The sequence below is a fragment of the Cyprinus carpio genome, chromosome B13, assembly GCF_018340385.1.
Source record: "Cyprinus carpio isolate SPL01 chromosome B13, ASM1834038v1, whole genome shotgun sequence".
In the NCBI taxonomy this organism is placed as follows: domain Eukaryota; kingdom Metazoa; phylum Chordata; class Actinopteri; order Cypriniformes; family Cyprinidae; genus Cyprinus; species Cyprinus carpio.
Window position 1 is genome coordinate 30,012,153 of NC_056609.1, and position 20,335 is coordinate 30,032,487.

Genomic DNA, 20,335 nt, shown 5'->3' on the forward strand with positions numbered 1-20,335 from the left:
GAATGATCCACAGCTGTGTTTTTTTGTTTAGTGATAGTTGTTCATGAGTCCCTTGTTTGTTCTAAACAGTTAAACTTTCTGCTGTTCTTCAGAAAAATCCTTCAGCTTCCACCAATTCTTTGGTTTTTTTGGCATTTTTGTGTATTTGAACCCTTTCCAACAATGACTGTATGATTTTGAGATGCATTTTTTCACACTTAGGATAACTGAGGGACTCATATGCAACTATTACAGAAGGTTCAAACACTCACTGATTCTCCAGAAGGAAAAACCATGCATTAAGAGCCGGGGCGTGAAAACTTTTGAACATAATAGAGATGTGTACATTTTTCTTATTTTGCCTATTTTATTTTTATTTTTTTCATTTAGTACCGCCCTTGAGAGGCTACAGAAGATAGTTGCATGTTTCCCAGAAGACAAAAAAAAAGTTAAATTTATCCTGATCTTCAAATTCAAAAGGTTGACCATGCATTAAGAGCCGGGGGGGGGGGGGTCTTTCCTTCTGGAGCATCGGTGAGCGTTCAAACCTTCTGTAATAATTGCATGTGAGTCCCTCAGTTGTCCTCAGTGTGAAAAGATGGATCTGAAAATCATGCAACTGTGTGTATTATCAGCCTCATTAATGATCTGATGGGCTTCATAAAAAATTTACACCTCACAGCTATTTATCTAAAGCAGCTCTAGTTTTTATTCAATCAAGTCATTCATTCATTATGCATGTGTATGTGTTGGGCAGAATGAGAAAGAGAAATGGACTGAATGAGTGAGAAAACGATAAGAAACGTCTGTTTAAGGAGAGACGAGATGCTAAATGGCCAATTATGCAAACCTGAGCAGTGCTAATCATTTACTTCTGAACCAGAGGGATGGATATGATGTGGGCTGTTTGAGGATGGAGGATATGTTTACTGCACGAGTGGAAATGTGTGAATTTCAGGAAAAAAACAATATTACTTCAACCAATTTGCAGTCTGGTAGTTTTAGGTGGTTGCTGTGCAGTTGCTAAGGTGTTCAGAATGGTTTTTGTTGCATTGCTCTTCAGTTGCTACTGCATTCTAAGTTGCTTTTGGGAAGTTGGTATGTGGTTGCTAGGGTATTTTGGGTGGTTGCTAGGGTTTTTTGTGGGTTGGTTACTGGCCCAGGTGAAAACTTTTCAGTGTTTTAGATGCTACAGACCCCCAAATTTAATCATCCATGCTTAAAAAACTGAAAAGGCAGCTGTGTATTTTCCTTTCCATTTGTTGTATAAATAATTTTTACTTAGAAATTGCTAGTAAATTTTACAGAAAAATACAGAGAAATGACATCACACTGAAATTTTGAGGTAAAAACAATGAAATAGTGTTTTCTTAATAATCTGTTTTATATTTACAACTTCGAAAAATCATTTTCATGGTGAATAAAGACAAAAAAGTTTATTTTTTATTTTTGTATTTTTAATTTGGATGTTTTTCAAACTTTTTTGTTTTTTTTTGCACAAACATAAAATTGCAGAATTTATGCAGAAGTTTAGTACTTTGCAGTGCGGGTTTGTTCAGTAGCTGTGGTAGTAGTAGTAATAATAATAATAATAATAATAATATGCAAATTGCTAAATGCAAAATACAGTTTCATGGTCAGATTTATTTATTTATTTATTTATTTATTTATTGTTAATTTGTCTACCATTGGTAGGTGTGGCAAAAATATTTTGGACACTGATTTTAAAGTAATAATAATAATAATAATAATAATAATATGATAAATTGCATAATGCAATCCAGTTTCATGATTGGTAATAAGTATTTATGATTTTATTTAATTGAGTTAATCCATTTAATTAATTAATTATTTCATTAATTAATTAGAATTAGTCTTTTTTTTTTCAATTCAACTCTCATTGGTAGGTTTGGCAAAAAATAATAATGATAATTATATTTAATCTAGTATAATAATATATAATGAAGTATAATAATATTTTCCTGTTGTAGTAATAATTAGTTAAATGTATTTTAAGTAACATTTTTATTCAGTTAATTACTCCTTTAATTATTGATATATTTTTGCATTTTTTTTTCTTTACCTTGTCTTTCCATAAACTTTTTGGTTTAGAGGAAACATATATTTCTAGAGCATAAACGCTGCAGGATAAATTACGTGCGCAAGAGGTTTAGTTCAAATCGTTAACACTAACTACAAACAATCATAATAGTGATGTTTGCATATTGAGGGGAGATAATGTCATTTCCTAGTGCACTCGAGCTAATTAAACGACGGAGAAACATCAACGCTTTCAGATATTGACCACAGAGCATGCCGCATGTCTGGAAGAGAGATGTTTTAATCAGAAAGCAAAGAGCGCCGAGGCATTATTCTGATGTTTTGCAGATGCTGGCGTTTGTTCTTCCTCATTCAGATAATCGTTTGGCCTCTCGTCTGTTTTCCAGCGCAGTGTTAAACGAGCAGCAGTGTTGTGTTTCGAGGCGGATTCTTCTCCTCGGATCTGACCAGGAAAAGCACCAGGAGATGTGTCCAGCACAGACGGTTTAAACACACGTGATCGCGCTGCCGTATGGAGACGGCGTGTCGGAAGTGATGCAGAAGTGATGGAATCGTTCTGTTCCCAAACCTCACTCTCTGCCACCTTCACAGACTGCACTAGATAAGCTGTTCTTGCATTGTCAAGACTGAAAGATTAATTTTCTGTTTCATGGTTTTTATACATTATTATACGGAGGTAGACTCTCTTACTGATCCCAAATGGTAGTTTACATGCAATAGTGCCTTACAGTTTGGCCAAAACAATATATCTCATCCACAAAGCCTTGAAATGCTGTCTAGATAGGGAGCTCAGTGGGTTTTGACAGAATATATAATGCATTATTTTTGTAGTTGCTCATGCATGCGTGGAGATTGTGACACATGACCCTGCTGTCACTGGCGGTGGCATTACTGGGGTTTAACGCTGGAGTTTTTGGATTATGTTATGCCACATCCTGAGTGTGTGGATCCTGCCGGGATGATGACGGTCACACAGAAGATCCGCTCATCTGCCGTGAGAACATCAGGCGTGTTGTTGCGCTGCTGGAGACACAGAGGGAGGTTTGAACGTCTGCTTAATTAACAGAGCAGCCCTCGTGATCAGCTCTAGTGATAAACACAGCAGCTAATGTCTTCAGAAACCGTAACGAGGAGCAGAGTACGGCTTGAACCCATTAGGAACATTACAAGCAGGGTTCAAAATTAACAACTGAAAAAGTAAACCATTTAAAAAATAAAATAAAATTGCTTCAAGGACAAAAATAGTTTCATGGGCAGTATAAAATATTTATGACTTAATATTTAGTCTTTTTTTTTTTTTCAGAATGGCATAATTAATCTTCCATTGGTAGCTGTGGCAAAAAAAAAAAAAAAAAAAAAAAAAAAAATTAATAAAAAAAATAATAATAATAATTTTGGACCCTGATTTTAAAATAATAATAATAATAATATGCAAAATGCAAAATACTATTTCATGGTCAGTAATAAATATAGTATTTAGTTTTTTTTATATATATATAATTTTAAAGTAGCAATAAACCATCATAACATATTTTTCCCTTTTTATTATCTATCAACATCTTTTGCTGTAGATATTAATTTGCTTTTATTTAATTTTTAATGCACAAATCTTAAAAGCCTTACTTTGACGTATTTCCGAGTGACGTACATCAAGACTACTTTTTGGACATTGTAAATTTTTTATTTTTTTATTATAACATGAATTAATAAATTTCAGTAAGACCAGGAAGATGAATGAAGTTAATTGAGGTCTATTTCGATGCCTTTAAAGCCACAAAACAGTTTATCAAGCCTGATGAATCTCATCTCATCTCCTGTCCTTTCCTTTCTTTTCTCTGTCTTTCTCCATTTAATGCAGGCGGCGGGATTGGATCCTGTGTCTTTTTACTCACTTATTCCCAAAATAGCTGAATATCCGTCTCTTTTCACCATCGCTAACTTTCACACATTTCCTGGCTCATACTGTACCTGCCTGATTCTTCATCAGCGCTCGCAGACTCATCCAGAGCCTTATTGCTCGCACATCTCTTGTGCATTTCTTCTTTTTTAAATGTGTTATTGCCCACGTGAGCCTGATAACTGCTTTTATGAAATGACACACTCTTTGTATTGTTCTGACACGTCGCTCCTTCTTTCTCTGAATGCAACAGTAATTGATTTGTTTCATATGTGCAGCATATAGATGCACATATATTGTCTCGGCAGGTGCATAAATCTTTTTGGGTGCATTTAAATGTAATATTTTGGCTTGAACTTCTCGTCACCTGGGGGTGTCACAATGGCAATTACAGAGCGTCTGGAGATGAAGCTTGCTAACAGGTCTCACGTTCTTCACACACACACACACACACACACACACACACACACACACACACACACACACACACACACACACACACACTTTAATACGTTTGGTCCCTCCCGAGTGTAGCAATCCAGAATAGACAGTTTGCAATTCAAATGAAAAATGCTATTTTCAACACAGCTGTATTTTATATTCGCCCTCAAACCATTTCAGCAGAGGAAAACCAATTACATGAGCTGCTGAAAAATAATGCAAAGCCTAATAAAAAATGCAAATTCATTTGGCAGGTTTGCCGCCCAAGTGGAGCTTTTTCCTGTAAAAAGATTTCAGTTTGCTCCTGTACACCGTTTGAGTCGCTGGACTGTTTGTTGTTGCAACTGCAATTTTCAGACATCAAATGCACGCTTGCAACACGAAGACTGTTGCAAAAATTAGAAAGAAACCTGTTTAGAGCCAAACTGTATGCTGCATTTACAATATGTTGGATTAACACAATTTTCATTGATGCATTTAGCAAATAATTGTGTTCAAAGTGACTTTCAAGCTATATCTTATCATTAAATGCATGCATACCCGTGATCTCAGCATTGCTTGCACTTTGCTCTACTCTCCATTATGCCATAAATGATATGGTGAATCTATATTGATACTAAAATACTAGTTCTTTTTATGCTTATTAAAATAGCTGCATCTAATGTCAACCGTCTGTTGAAATCAAAACAAATTTTGATGTCTTTAACACTAACAGATAACAAAGAAGCCACAGATATTTTTAATGGTGACTTTTAATGTTTCAAATGACCTTTAAGGCCAGTTTTTATGCATGCAATGTGTTTTTGTGCTCATTAAAGATGCTTTGTTAGATTAGCTACATCCTGATGAAATACGTCTATTGCAAATCAGAAGTAGTTTAGCAATCCAGAATGCACTGCAATAATGAAAATATTCCATGAAAGAGAATATAAATATGATTATATTTCATTCAGTACTGAAAAAAGTCGTTTTTAGTTGTTTAATGTAATTATAATTCATGTATGTAATTTATTCAGTGTTTGTGTGTAATGCACTATAAGAAGGAATTCAGAGGAAATATTACCAAAACTTAAATAAGTGCATTTATTGATTTAAATAAACTTTTTAAGTTGCAAACATTATTTTTATGAGTTGTGTTGACAAAATGTTGATCATTACATCAATTTAATATTGTGTGTAATTTAAATTTAAATGTTTTTTTTAATTAGTAACTTGAATTAAAATGTTCTTTGTAACTGATAATTGGGCAGTGGATTTCTAGTTCCCAGCATGCATTGCATAGGACTGGATAAGGAGAATAAATGTTGAAATTATTTGTTATTTTATGTGTGTATTAGTAAAGGAAAAGACCTGTCTGTGTGTTTCTACACTGACCACATGAGCAATGAAAGGCTGCACTAATGCCAGTGAAAATTAAAAATTTTTGATGATGATTTTATTTTTGATGATGCATTACTTTTTTGTTGTTCTTGAGGCAAACATATGTTTTTAGAGGGTGTATTTATATTTATTCAGATTTTTTTTTATCTTATCAATATCTTAGCATCAGTTTGCAACAGGTTTCTTGGTTTGGCTCATTTTTAAAAGCAGCATCTCTCCTGGATTTCTTGTAAATGCATTGTGATAAAACAGCCAAATGCAAACTCAGAATACTATACAAACCTGCAATAATTAAATATGTTAAATAAGACAAATATCATTTATTACGGTGACTCATTGCTGCCACACACATAATATTTTTTCGACTCAATTATGTCGTAATAACGAGATGTTATTTCGTTTTAATAACATCTTTTCTCGTAATAACAAGATGTTATGTAGTTAAAATTTCCTTTCATTTCACTTTTGTTGTGAAAGGTATTTACATTTGCAAAATAACTTTTTATATTAAAAACAAACAAGCAAGCCCTGCTCAGATTTAAAAAGTAACTCAAAAGTAATGTTATGAATTACTTTCCTTAAAAAGTATGTAACACAAGTAGTTACTTTTTTAGGGAGTAATGCAATATTGTAATGCGTTACTTTTAAAAAGTTGCTTTCCCCAACACTGTTGATAACAGAAAATGGGTGAGAGACATGTCGGGTATAAATATGCTTATATTTCATTTAATACACACACACACACACACGCACACACACACACACACACACAAAATTTAAGTCAAGACACTACAGGTATAACAATTATTTTATAATTTTTTTCATGCATTGGAAAATTTAAAATGTTGGGCTTTTTGGCTTTTTATAATGTGTTATTTCAGACTAGTGGAAAGAAAATATCCAAAATGCACTTTTAGGTGTTTATTATTATTATTATTATTATTATTATTATTATTATTATTATTATTATTATTATTTATTTTTATTTATTTTATTATTATTATTATTATTATTATTATTATTATTATTATTATTATTATTATTTATTTTTCCAGTGTAATGATAGTTGCACTAGCACATTCATAAACATTTAAAAAAAAAAAAAAAAACAAGGTAATTGCGAGTTTATATCTCACAATTCTGACTTTTATTCTAAGAATTGTGAGATAGAAAGTTGCTATTATGAGAAATAATGTAAAAATTGTGAGATATAAGCATGCAATTCTGACTTAATAACATGCAATTAATATATTTTATTAATATAGTTTATATCACAGTTTATATCACAAAAGTCAGAATTGCTTTTAGATAAAACGCCACAATTACCTTGTTTTAATTTTTTGTTCACTGGCAGAATGGGCTTCCATAAAAAAGAGATAGCAACATTTTTGTAAAAACATTTCACTCTTGTATGTCAACAAAGAATTCTGAACTTGGATTTATCCAATGTTTAGATTTCTGTTCTGCTAATGTATACAAATTAGTGCATGTTTAATTAGATAATGCCTGATTTTCAGTTGTAATACAAAAAAAAAAAAAATGTTTGCACATTAATTTATTCAATCAGCTGTATGGTGGAATCTAGTTAAGCTAGTTTTTTTTTTTTTTTTTTTCTCTATTCACCTGGTCTCGTCTTAATCTAATTTCAAATGAACTATTTTACTCTATATTCATATCCGACTTGGAGTCAAGAGTAATTTGAGTCTCCCTTGAACTCTGAGAGTTTTCTGTGTTGTTTATTGTGAGGAAGTTCTCTTGGTTTTGAAGCAGAGGTTTAGTCTCTGTCCTGAAAAGCCCTTCAGCCTCTGTAGAGGAATCTTAAGGGATTGGTTGAAAGCCTGTTTCCCCAAAGCACTGTTTTCTTCCTCAAACGAACCAACATGGGTGCAGTTCTCTCGCAGGAAACTTCCAAACACTTGAGCTGCATCACACAGACCTGCTGCCGCAATCCTCTCAGTGCTTCTCTCAGGATACGCTTTTTATCGGTCCGTTTCAAGGTGAGCTGTGTATTGTTGCAATGATGGTTTCATGCGGTCAGATATTTGTGTTATGAGTGAGACGTTTAACTGGCCTTCTGCGCTGATGTGATCAGAGAAACGGGAGAGAAAGAGAGAAACACAGATGCACCATGGGAAGCGTTTGAAGGCTGTGAAAGTGTGAACTACAACTGTCCAGAAAGACAGAGAACAGAGCAGAAAAGTGTGAGAATCTCACAGCGCCTGTCAAGAACGGGTCCGAGTCATATTCACCCCAAAATCAAAGAAGTGAGATGCTATTTTTTTTTTTGCATAAAGAATATGAATTGCAGCCTACAGGGATTACAGTTCTGAAGTTGCTCGCTGTTGCAAGATTAAAAGCGCATGCACTGAAGAGTTCTGTAGATGGTTGATTATCTGCACGAAAAACTGTCAAGCATTGCAAAATATATCAGTTATATTTCATAGATTAAAAAAAGCTTTTATTATGCAAGCTGGCAATAGTGTTCTAAAACATTGTCTTCCCTTAAAAGACTATCAGTCTCCAATATTTAAATAAAGCGATGGTTAAAGGCATATGACGCAGCCTGAAAAAAAGTTTCAGTCACTTTATTTATTTAGTTTTTGTTGGCTTTTATCACTTGCATTGTAACATTATTTTACACTTAAAAAAAAAAAAAAAAAAATCATACATTTTAACCACCCCCCCCCTCAATAAAAGCCAACAGACCCCATGGAAAAAAAAAAAAAAAAAATTAAATTATGAATATGTTTTTTTTTTTATATTATTTCATAATTTTCTTTCTTATGTTTTCAATTGAAAATGACCTCAAAATATGTCCCACGTCTGTTTTCAAAATGTATATATGTATAATGTTAATGTTTAAGTAAAATGTTAAATACTTAAAAGATATTTTTTTGCACAAAAATTAAGCCATTGATTGGAAGTTAAACTGACATTGATTAAATTTAATTATATATACTACACATATACACATCATACACACACACACACACACACACACACACACACACACACACACACACACACACACACACACACACACACACACACACATATATATATATTTATATGTGTGTGTGTGTGTGTGTGTGTGTGTTATATATATATATATATATATATATATATATATATATATATATATATTTAATGATATCATGCGTATATATCATTTAATTTCTGGTGGATTTAATTAGTTTAATTAGTTAATTTAGTTATTTAGTTAATTTAGTTTTGCTCCAAATTAGGTTTCATTTTTGTTCAATAATTTTTAATTAATTTTATTATTTAATCATTTTCTTTCCTTTGTTTGTAGTTGAAATGTGACCTCAAATGCTTAATTTTTAGGGCAATTATTATTATATATTTTTTTATTTAATAATGTTCTTTTTTTTTTAGTTGAAATGTGATCTCAAAATATGTCCAATTTCTGTATTTCTGTTTTCAAGTTCAAGTACAGTATATATGTGTGTGTGTGTGTGTGTGTGTGTGTGTGTGTGTGTGTGTGTGTGTGTGTGTGTGTGTGTAAGTATATAAAGTATATTTAATTAAATTAAATCAATGTCAGTTTAACTTCCAATCAATGGCTTAATTTGTGTGCAAAAAATATCTTATCATATTGTTTTTAGTTGAAATGTGACCTCAAAATATGAACAGAAATGTTCTGAAAAAGAGAAAGCATGAGAGCCGCTCTGTTAGTGTGAAGTACAGAAAGAGTGCACGAGTAAACAGGGAGCAGAGAGGAGAAGGGGCTTTAGAAAGACAAAGCGAGCGAGTACATGTGAGGATTGATTTCACAGAGGCCTGACCCGCGAGAGGATATCCCATCATCCCTTCTGATCAGGATTAGTTCACTGCATCACTGCAGACAGGCCAGACTCCAGCGGGTGGATAATCTACCGCCGGCGTCCCTCAGCTGCTTCTCACACGGCTGAAGCAATCGAATGGTTTACTGCTTATGTGAGAGTGAACACACGCTTTTAACACTGACTCCACCGCAGTAAACACACCGGTCGAGTTAGGAATCAAGAAGTGCTCAGTTTGGAATAAAATGACTGATCAGCATCTGTTTTCCTTTGAATTTCTTCACACTCTTTATTTGTAATAATCAATTCCAGAATCGTTGTTCTTTTCAAAGGTTTTTTTTTTTTAAAGTTTGGAGTAACTTGTTCACTAATCTCACTGTGACTGTGATATGAAGCCTTACTGCCTTTAAAGATAATCTAAAAAACCCTTTTCTCCCTGGACTTTTAGCGAGCAACTTAGAAGAGTCGATTTTCTTTTATGGAATCAATTCCAGCCTTTGAATCGATTCTTTTTGATGTTGATTCTCAACCCAAAGAAGAATTATTTTTGGTTCATAAAAGAACCGTTCAGTGGTCAGTTCTTAAAAGAACCGTTTTGATTCTTGGTGTGAAAAATGTTTCCCTTTGATGGAGTCATTTCCAGCCTTTGGAATCAATTCTTTTTGGAATCAGTCCCCAACCCTAAAAAGAGCCATTTTGGTTCCCCAAAGAATCTTGTAAGTCAACAATTCCTAAAAGGACCCATTTTTTTTCCTTTCTTGTTGTAAAGAACATTTAAACAATCAAAAAAAAAAAAAAGATTTTTTAAAATTAAGTGTCTCATCACTATTAGCAAGTGACTCAAAGTGAATCGATTCACTTTGATGGGATTGATTCCTGTTTTTGCTTCCAAAAAGGACCCTCAGTGATCAGTTCTTAAAAGACCTATTGTTTTTTTGTTTGTTTGTTTGTTTGTTTTGTATGAAGAACATTTAAATAATCTAAAACCTTTTTCCCCCCAGGACTTCCCATCAATATTAGGGAGCAACTCAAAAGATTTTCGATCAATTTTTTTCTCGGTGTGCAGAACATTTTAATCATCTGAAAACGTCTCATCACTTTTAGCGAGTGACTCAGAGGAGTCAGTTTCCTTTGATGGAATCAATTCTGGCCTGTGAAATTGATTCTTGATTCCCAGTGCCTCAGAATTGATTCTTTTTGGAATTGATTCCCAGCCTCAAGAAGAACCCTTTTTGATTCTCCAAAGAACTTTTCCTGAACAGTTCTTAAAAGAATAATTTTTTCTCAGTGTGAAGAAAATTTCACCGTCTAAATCCCCTATTAGCAAGCAACTCAGAGGAGTTGACTCTTTATGATGGAATCAGTTTGAACCTTTGGAACTGATTCTTGATTCCCAGTGTTTTTCCATCCATCCATTCATCCACTGGAATTGATTCCAAGATCACAAAATGAGCCATTTTTGTTTCCCCAAAGAATCTTTAGCTGATCATTTCTTAAAACAACCTCTTTTTCTTACCATGAAGAACATTTTATTCATCCAAAGAGCTACTTTTCACTATATAGAACCTTTTGTGCAGTGGAAAGATTCATGGGATGTTAAAGGTTATTCATGGAACAATCAGTCCCAGCAAAGAAAACCACTAAGAGTGCACAATCTTTAAAATGACTAAACCAATAGCGGGGTGGATTCCCATCAGACGTCATGTCTTCCTCACCTGAGTCAAGCTCGAGTGTGAGAGCTGTGATGTTTCACCTCGGTTCGCACCAAAACCTCGTAATCAGCTGTAAAAACAGTTGTGATACTGTGGGAAAAGAGCACTGTATTATCAGGCTTCATTGGATTAATTATTGTTTTATGCTAATCCCTCTCAAATGAGGCTGTGCTAAGCATCACGCTGCCTGCTGTTTCCATCTCGTCTTGAAGAAAGACGGAGACCCAGAATAAGAATGAGACGCAGAAACAGGCGCTTTGGGTAATTAGCGGCGCTTTGTGTCCCGTGGAGAGACCTGGAGCTCAACACACTAGTGTGCATGTGCATTTATCACTAAACTTTAGATAGAGACCCATAGTGTGCGCAGACAGAGGGATATATCATCTGCCAACATACTGCTTCTGTAAATAGATGCAGCTGACAGAAGCAGAGAGCAGAAATCCTGCTATTTTAGGACTGTAATGCATGTTTAACAGCGAATATCTGGAAATGTAATTGTATTAGAAGTCAAACTGTGTGTATTAATGTTGAATACGAAGCCTTTGGAATCAGCAGATCAAAATTAGTAAGAGACAAGTGTTGGATTTTATTGATTCTTTGGCAGTTTTTGTGTAGAAGATAGCGGAAAGCACACTTTTGTTTGGTGTGAAATGCTGCATCAGTAGACAGCAGTGGTTCTCAGAGACTCTGAGTCTGTTGTGGACTGACTGTCAGAGCTAAATTGCCTCCATTATAATCATCTAAAGTGTCTGCACTGCGAGCGGTCAGTGGCTTCAGCTGACAGACGCTTTCTTTTTCTGACACTGCAGACGCTTCTTCAGACACAATTTTATCTGTCCAAAAGAATGATTTTATTAACAAATAGCTTGCTTTTTTGACTGAATATTCAAAAGTGACAGTCAGGTTATGATGTTATTTGTTTGCTTTTTTGTAAAAAAAAAATATATATATATATATATATATATATATATGTATGTATGTATGTATCTATCTATTTTTAATAAGTAATATATTGTTTTTACTTTATATATTTATTTAATTTAGCTTTTGTTTTATATATATATATATATATATATATGACAAAAATAATTCATACTTAAAATAAAATTAAAATAATAATAAAAAAAACTTCTGAACTTTACATGACAGTCAGCTTTTATTTTAGTTTATTTTATTTTATTTTATTTTATTTTATTACTTTTTTATTATTTTACTTTATTTAAGCAGGGGGATGTGCATTTTTTTTTTTTTAATAATTCTAACTGTAACATGATAGTAAGCTTTTCATTTTTACATTTAATTGTAGTTATTTATTATGAGTTTTATTTCTTATATACTTCTGACTGTAACAGGATAGGAAGCTTTTAATTTTTTGGCTATTTTATTTTATATATTTATTTATTTATCTATTCAGGTATTAATTTTATTTATTACATACTGTATGTAATATAATATGATCGTCAGCTTGTGAATTTTTTTTTTTTAATTTTTTTTTAGCTATGAATTTTATTTATATACTTCTGACTATTACATGACAGAAGGCTTGTGATGTTTTTTTCTCTTTTTTCTCAGACCTGCTCAGTATTGGTTGTAACCATAGTTCAGTAATATTAAGCATACAGTAGTCCATACAGTCAGTCTCATACTTTTATAATGTACATTTACACATATGCATTTGGCAGACGCTTTTATCCAAAGCAACTTGCATTGCATTAAGCTTCTATCAGTTCATGCATTCTCTGGAAATGCATTTAGATTGAAAGTGAAGGTAAATCCCTAGTGTGGACTTGAAAGAAATGTTATTGCAAAGAAACTCTGGATTGCTGTTTGCATAGGTCACTTGCTTTAGCATTTGTTATCTAATGCAATGATATTCAGACATTTTTAAGTGTTGAGATATATTTTGGGGGGAACCACACACTTCTGTACCGCACACAAAATACCCGAGTCCTCCAGGGCTTGCGATCACTGGTTTCAGAGGTTTTGTTGCATGCAGCGCTGCTGTGAGCCGGAGTGTCACTTTCTGAGCTCACGGGAAGAAGATGTGAATAAGAGCGAGAGAGAAATGGGAAGCAGTTTATGGTGGTGGAAGAGGGAAAATATAGTTTTCACTGTCATACAGTTCAGCTTCTGCACAGGAGGCTGAATCAAAGCCCTAAAGCTAAAAACCTATAAAAACAGTTTTATTTTCACCAAAATTCCATTTCATTTTTTTTTTTTTAAATCCATGTTTTCTGTTTTATTATTCTCTGGATTCTGTTTTTTAATTCCGTTGAAATAAATTGTAATAATCAAGAAGGCTGTCTATCAGTTAAATTAATAAAACTTTAACAATTTAATGTTTCATTAAAATTTTAACAATAATTGTGCTTTTTATCTAAATTTAATTAAATTTTTTGCCTATTTTGATGTTTTCTGCTTAATTTTTCTAAATTCCATTTTTTAATGGTTTAATTAAATTTTAATAATCAGAAGGGATGTTTAATCAGTTATATTCATAAAACTTGAACTATTTAATAATTTTTTACAATTTTAACAAAAATTAATTATGTTTAATAAAATTTTATTAATCAAAAAGTATGATGTCTGATCAATTGTTATTCATAAAACTTTATTTATTTATTTTTTTTTAATACATTTTTTAACAGCAATAGGGCTTTATGAAATGTTCTATTTTTTTTTCTCCCAAATTTCCTGTTTTCTGTTTACATTTTTCTGGATTCCTTTTTATTTTATTTTTTTTATTTTTTTTACTTACTGTTTAAATAAATTTTAATAATAAAAAAGGATGTTAAATAAATTGAATTCATAAAAAAAATTGCATTTAAAAATGTATTAAAGATTATATATATTTTTTTAATTCCATTTGATTTTTTTTTCCAATTACGATGTTTTCTGTTTAATTTTTTTTTTTTCTAGTTTCCATTTTTAATAGTTCCATTTATTTAGATTTTATTTTTCATTAATAAGGAATGCTATTAAGTTAAATTCACAAAACCTTAACTATTTAATAATTTATTACAATTTTAACAATAATATGGCCCTTTGAAATGTTATATTTATTTATTTATTTATTTTCATAAATTCTGTGTTGTCCGTTTTAATTTCTCTGGATTCTGTGTTTTATGATTGAATACACGTCTTATCAAAAATGGAACCAAATTAATGCATAAAACTGTCACAATTGAATTAATCGTTTAATATGTAATCAAATGAAATTGGATCATTTCCATAATTTTTTTGGCCAAAGTGCTGAGCAACATGCTTACAGTTTAAATTAAGAGTTCAAAAAAATGTTGTGATTCTGCAATAAAGATGTATAATCAAAGAACAAAAAAAATCCTAGGGCCCTAGAAAGCCCTTGTTTGTAGTTCTCACTAAGGGTTCTCTTGCAGGTCACATTTCAGCCCTTGAGAGGAAACCAGCGTGACCGGCCGAGAAGTGGCTAATCGTAATAAACGTAATGATTCATTCTACTTGACTGGAGCGAGTGGAGTTTGGATAAAGTGTTCTGAGAGCTGAAATCAAGTCATGTAATGGTGTCTCATGAAAGCGTGCAGATGGCTGTAATCTGTAATAGAGTTATACACTTTAATCAGTTTGGAGAGCGGCGGTAAATGCCACCGAAGTGACCTTTAACTGGAGGAATATTGTGACTGGAGGCTCCTCTGTTTGGTCTGAGTAAGAGGCTCTGTTAACTGTGTCTCTGTTTTCTCCGCTCGGGAATTTGATGAAGCGTAAAGGTCAGGAGATGTTTGAGAATTCACACATTTGCATGGGATACTTGAGGATCCCTTGAACTCAATCAGCGAGGATCTTTCCGCTCTCGTTGGCTGCGACTTTGGCCTTGGCTCTTCTTTAAATCTGCTGAAGCGATAAAAGACTCACCTTTAGTGAACAGAAACACGTCTCCGCTGCTGCACAGTTAGTATTGTATTGTTAGTGCTTTGTTATCAGAGGTGTAGGTTTAAATGTGACCTGAGAAAGGACGGCAGGGGATTGAATTCAAGGTAACACTGTGGATTGCTGGGTAATTTTGTGCCAAGTGTTTTTCCTGAGTAGAAATGCAATGCATTTTTATAAACACAGCAACACTTTCTATAAAATCAAATTGGTTGCTGTGTTCAGAGGTTTTTTCAGCACCCATTTTGACTGGAATTCAATAATATTGCGTGCAGTGTCTGGCCACACATAAAACCAGTTTAACTGGCATGGATTTATGAAATATTAGGAGGAATCACAGTTATTTATTTTCTCAGAAGGGTCTTTAGATGATTTATCCTATTTATTGTGGATCAGCAGCCTGGGATGAGATTGAAAAACAAAGAGGAAAAAAGGTTTCATTGGGAAATTCAGAAATGGTGTAAAAATATAGAAAAAATATTTTAAAATCAACAACAAACTTCATTGTGATTTAGCACAGGATTATTAAATTAAACTAAAAAGAAAAAGGAAAAAACTGAAATTAAAATAATAAAAACTATATATGAATTAGCATTTATTTTTACATTTACATTTTCAGTTTTTATTTTATTTTACATTTACATTTTCAGTTATTTGTAGTTTTATTGAATATTTAGTTAATATTTTATATAGCTTTATTTTTATTTAATTTCTGGATTTAGTACTTACAATTTATTTATTTTAGTATTTTAGCCGAAACATTTCTAATTTTCATATTTTAAGTCTTTCATCTACTATTTTATTCTTTATTTTATTCAGCTTCATATCAATTCAGTTACATTTTTAGTCACTTTATTATTTGCTTTTGTCATGATTATTAGTTTCTACAAATATTTATATAGTTAGAATTTAATTTTAGTTTTATTTCAATTAAAAATCTTAGTACTTAAACTTACTTCAGTTAGTTACTAAGGCAACATTTCAAGTTTTCCATGTAATATATAGCTATAAATTATTTTATTTCAGCTTTATTTCAGTTCAATTTAATTTAATATTTTAGTTAATAATTTTCTGTGCTTTTATGTTTATTAGTTTTAAAATTATTTATAATTTATTTTGATTTTATTTCAATTAGTCATTTTAGTACTTCAGCTTATTTTAATTAGTTACACCAGGCATCATTTAAAAATGTATATTTGAATTTATTTGAGCTTATTTGAAAATTACTTTTAATATGTTTAGTTTTCTTATTAGTTATCAACAACATCACTTGGTGGAAATGGGATCAACAATATTTGCTTCATCAAAAAGGGAAAAGGGAAAGTTTGGCGACTTTTAATATACTCTTTAACTCTTTCCTTGCCAAACACGGAATTTTCCGGGTTTTCGTGTTTTCACTGTTATACACTCGGGGCGCTATTACGCATCTCCTGAATGAGTCTAGAATCCCTCGATCAGAAACACAAACAAGGAAGCTGCAGAAACGAGCGGTCTCATATGTAAGCATATGCATATGAAAAATAATGCGATCATCAACACTAACCGCATATAAATAAAAAAAACTGCCGTAATGTTTCAGAGTGAAATGTCGATCTAGATATTGGCAAAGGACTGTGCGAGCTTTAGGAGTGCATCTTTGCTTTGATAATATTACTGAATATGATCTAGATGTGGTATTTGACAATATTTATTTATTTTTGAAAGTAGAGGTTCTGATCTTTTAGTGAAAATCAGCAAAAAACACTGGTGGTGCCTGGCAACTTTTTTCAAAAACGCTGGCGGGCAAAGAGTTAATCTGAATAGTGAATCAAGTACACTGATCACTCCTTCTTTTCTCTTGTGTTCTCCAGATGCGTTGTGGACCGGTGGCTTTGCCTCGTCCTTGAGCTCTTCTAGCTTGAGTTTGTGAAACTCCTTCAACACTGACCGCCGCCAATCATCTCCTCTATCTCTTCTCACGCTCTCCATGGCTAATCTTCTGAGCTATGTTTTGTTCCTGGTGCTCCGGACATACGCCGCCCCGCCGGAGTACATCCAAGTGTGGCCCGGCGGCTCGACGCCAACCCCGGGAGATCTGGGCAACGGTACAGTTGGCCCTTCTTTAGTTCCTCCTCCAGGAACCAGCAAACATGCTCCGCACAGCATCATCATCGGCGTGCGAAAAGGAGGCACCAGAGCGTTGCTGGAAATGCTGGATATCCATCCCGAAGTAGCAGCGGCGGCTACCGAAGTTCACTTCTTTGACTGGGATGAGAACTATGCCAAAGGCTTCGAATGGTACCGGGACCAAATGCCCTATTCGTACCCAAATCAGATCACCGTGGAAAAGACGCCGGGGTATTTCACGTCTCCAGTGGCACCTGCGCGGATCCACACCATGAACCCTTCCATCAGACTCTTGCTGATCTTGAGAGACCCGACGGAGAGAGTCATATCGGACTATACGCAAGTCTACTTCAATCGCTTGGAGAACCACAAACCTGTACAGGCCATCGAGAACATGCTAGTCAAGAACGGCGCTCTAAACACACGCTACAAAGCCATCCAGCGCAGTCTCTACGACGTCCACATGAGGAACTGGCTTCAGCACTTTCCTCTGGAGCAGATCCACATTGTGGACGGGGATACGCTGATCCACGACCCCTTACCGGAGCTCCAGCGAGTCGAACGCTTCTTGCATCTGCCGCCGCGGATCGTGGCGTCCAACTTCTATTTTAACCAGACCAAAGGCTTCTACTGCATTCGCAGCGATGGCCATGAGCGATGCCTGCACGAGTCCAAAGGACGGCCGCATCCACCCGTTAACAGCACTGTGCTGCGACAGCTGCGCTCGTATTTGCGCCAACACAATCGGAACTTCTATCAGCTCATTGGACGTACTTTTAACTGGCAGTAGTGGGAGTAGCTGGAATTAGCCAATCACAGCCCAGCCGGGGGGCTGATTGACAGCTGATGCATCAAACAAACCACTCCCCCATGGACACGCCTCTTAAAGGGTTAGTCCACCCCAAAATTAAAATTCTGTCATTAAGTACTCACTCTCATGTCGTTCAAAACTCTTCGTTCATCTTCGGAACACAAATTAAGATATATTCAATGAAATCTGAGAGCTCTCTGACCCTCCCATCGACAGTATGTTCAGTATGTTGTGTGTTCACAGGAAAATAGACTTCAGTTTTGCGAAGCTGTGAGAATATTGAGAAAACAAATGTTGTATTTGTGCGCAAATAAAACAAAAATATGCGATTTTGGAGAGTACCAAAGAACTTAATCAATGGAATCAACGTTGTTTACGTTCGAAGGTGGAAGGCGCGAGCAATTAACATTGTCAACGTTATCAGTGTTGTTTACGTTTCAGGGAAGCATATGTATGGATTGTGATACTCTCCAAAATGGCAGAAGACATAACTCGGGGGCTAATAATTGTTGAATAAAGTTGTTATTTTTGTTTTATTTGCGAACAAAAAGTATTCTCGTAGCTTTGCAACACTGAAGTTGAGCCACTGATGTCACATGGACTGTTTTACCGATGTCCTTACTACGTTTCCGGGTCTGGGAACATAACAGTTGTGTGGCTGTCTATGTAGGGTCTGAGAGCTCTCGGAAATATCTTAATATGTGTTCCGAAGATAAACAAAGGTCTTACGGGTTTGGAACGACATGAGGGTGAGTAATTAATGACAGAATTTTCATTTTGGGGTAAACTAACCTTTTCATCCCTAAGGGATAGTGCACCTAAAAATACAAATTCACTATTAAGTTACTCACCCTCAGGCTAATCAAAGAGTTTGTTTCTCCAGTAGAACAGTCTAGAACAGAAAGTGGTATTCTCGGTGATTCATAAAATGCAAGTCAATGGCTACTGACACTTTGAGAGTAAAAAAAAAAAAAGCATATACAGGTAGCACGGAATTAATCCCTGTGGCTCCTGATGATATATTGAGGTTTTATGAAGTGAAATGATCAGTCTGTACAAGAAACTGAACATTATTTACAATATTATTCCATCCAGAGCCTCAGGCAAATGGGGAAATACGATTCTTTTCCATGAACTGATTCTTTTGGACTGTTCGTTTCAATTAACTGGTTCAATTCACTAGTTTGTTTATGTAATCACACAATGATGTAACATATGCGCAATCATATTATTAAAGCACCCAGTAATGATGTGAAACATGGATGTTTTACATGTCTAAAGCATTTAAAGTGAATAAACTAGTCTTCATCAGCTCACATTTTTACATAAACCATGAGAAAACATAAAAACATTCATTTGGGCCCTTTAATCAAGTGTTCGGTTTATGCATGTACATATCAGAGGCTCATTGGTCTCCGGTCCGAGTCGAACTGTTTCCTCAGCTCAGTGATTGTTGGAGGAACTGGATCGCTGAATCAGTTCATTCATCATAAGATCAGATACACTGGTATTTTGGCTCATTTCGAGTCGGAGTGACTGTCAGGGGTCTGAAAGTGAGTTTTGATTGAGTGACTTGAGTGACTATTTCAAATGGTTCGGTCTGATTTAGAGAACTGGTTCAACTAGTTCACTGAAAAGAATCATTTCAAAAGAATGATTCGTTCGTGAACCAGACAACACTCTGGACTGTTCGCCTGAGGCTCTGGATTACAGGTGATAATGTTTCTTGCACAGACTGATCATTTCGCTTCATAAGACCTCAATATATCATCAGGAGCCACAGGGATTAATTTTGTGTTGCCTGTATGTGCTTTTTTGACTTTCAGAGTGCGGGTAGCTATTGACATGCATTTTATAATCATCAAGGAGCATGGTTTCAGCGAAAAATCTTCTTTACTGTTTTACCTACATCTTGTCTAGCCTGAGGGTGAGTAACTTAACAGCAAATTTTCATTTTTGAGATAACTATCCCTTTAAGACTTCAGAACGATCATGTTTTCAATCTGAAATTGTATGGAATAAGATATTAAAACTCAACACCGGGGGAAGATCTTTGCTGTCAAGTGTATTTGTCGTAACAAGGTTACCCGAGACAAATCTGAGTCTTTTTTTTTTCTCTTTCTCTCTGTTTGTTTGATATTCTTGTACTTGATAATAAATGGTTCTGCTTCCAAAATGGGCCCTGAATATCGCATCAGTTTCTTCAGCTCTGCTTTTGAAACATACAGTAAAAGGTTTTTAC

The 20,335-nt window shown here is 34.1% G+C and overlaps 1 protein-coding gene across 1 annotated transcript in view; it reads left to right on the forward strand.

The window, feature by feature from the left end:
* Nucleotides 1-18,289, forward strand: part of LOC109077109 (heparan sulfate glucosamine 3-O-sulfotransferase 1-like) — a 49,612-nt gene extending 31,323 nt beyond the window's left edge. Inside the window, exon 2 of the mRNA XM_042737605.1 lies at nucleotides 17,027-18,289. Within this exon, the coding sequence (XP_042593539.1) occupies nucleotides 17,143-18,072 (930 nt within the window). The 5' untranslated portion in view covers nucleotides 17,027-17,142 and the 3' untranslated portion in view covers nucleotides 18,073-18,289. The remainder of the gene's footprint in view (nucleotides 1-17,026) is intronic.
* The last annotated feature ends 2,046 nt before the right edge of the window (nucleotides 18,290-20,335 follow it).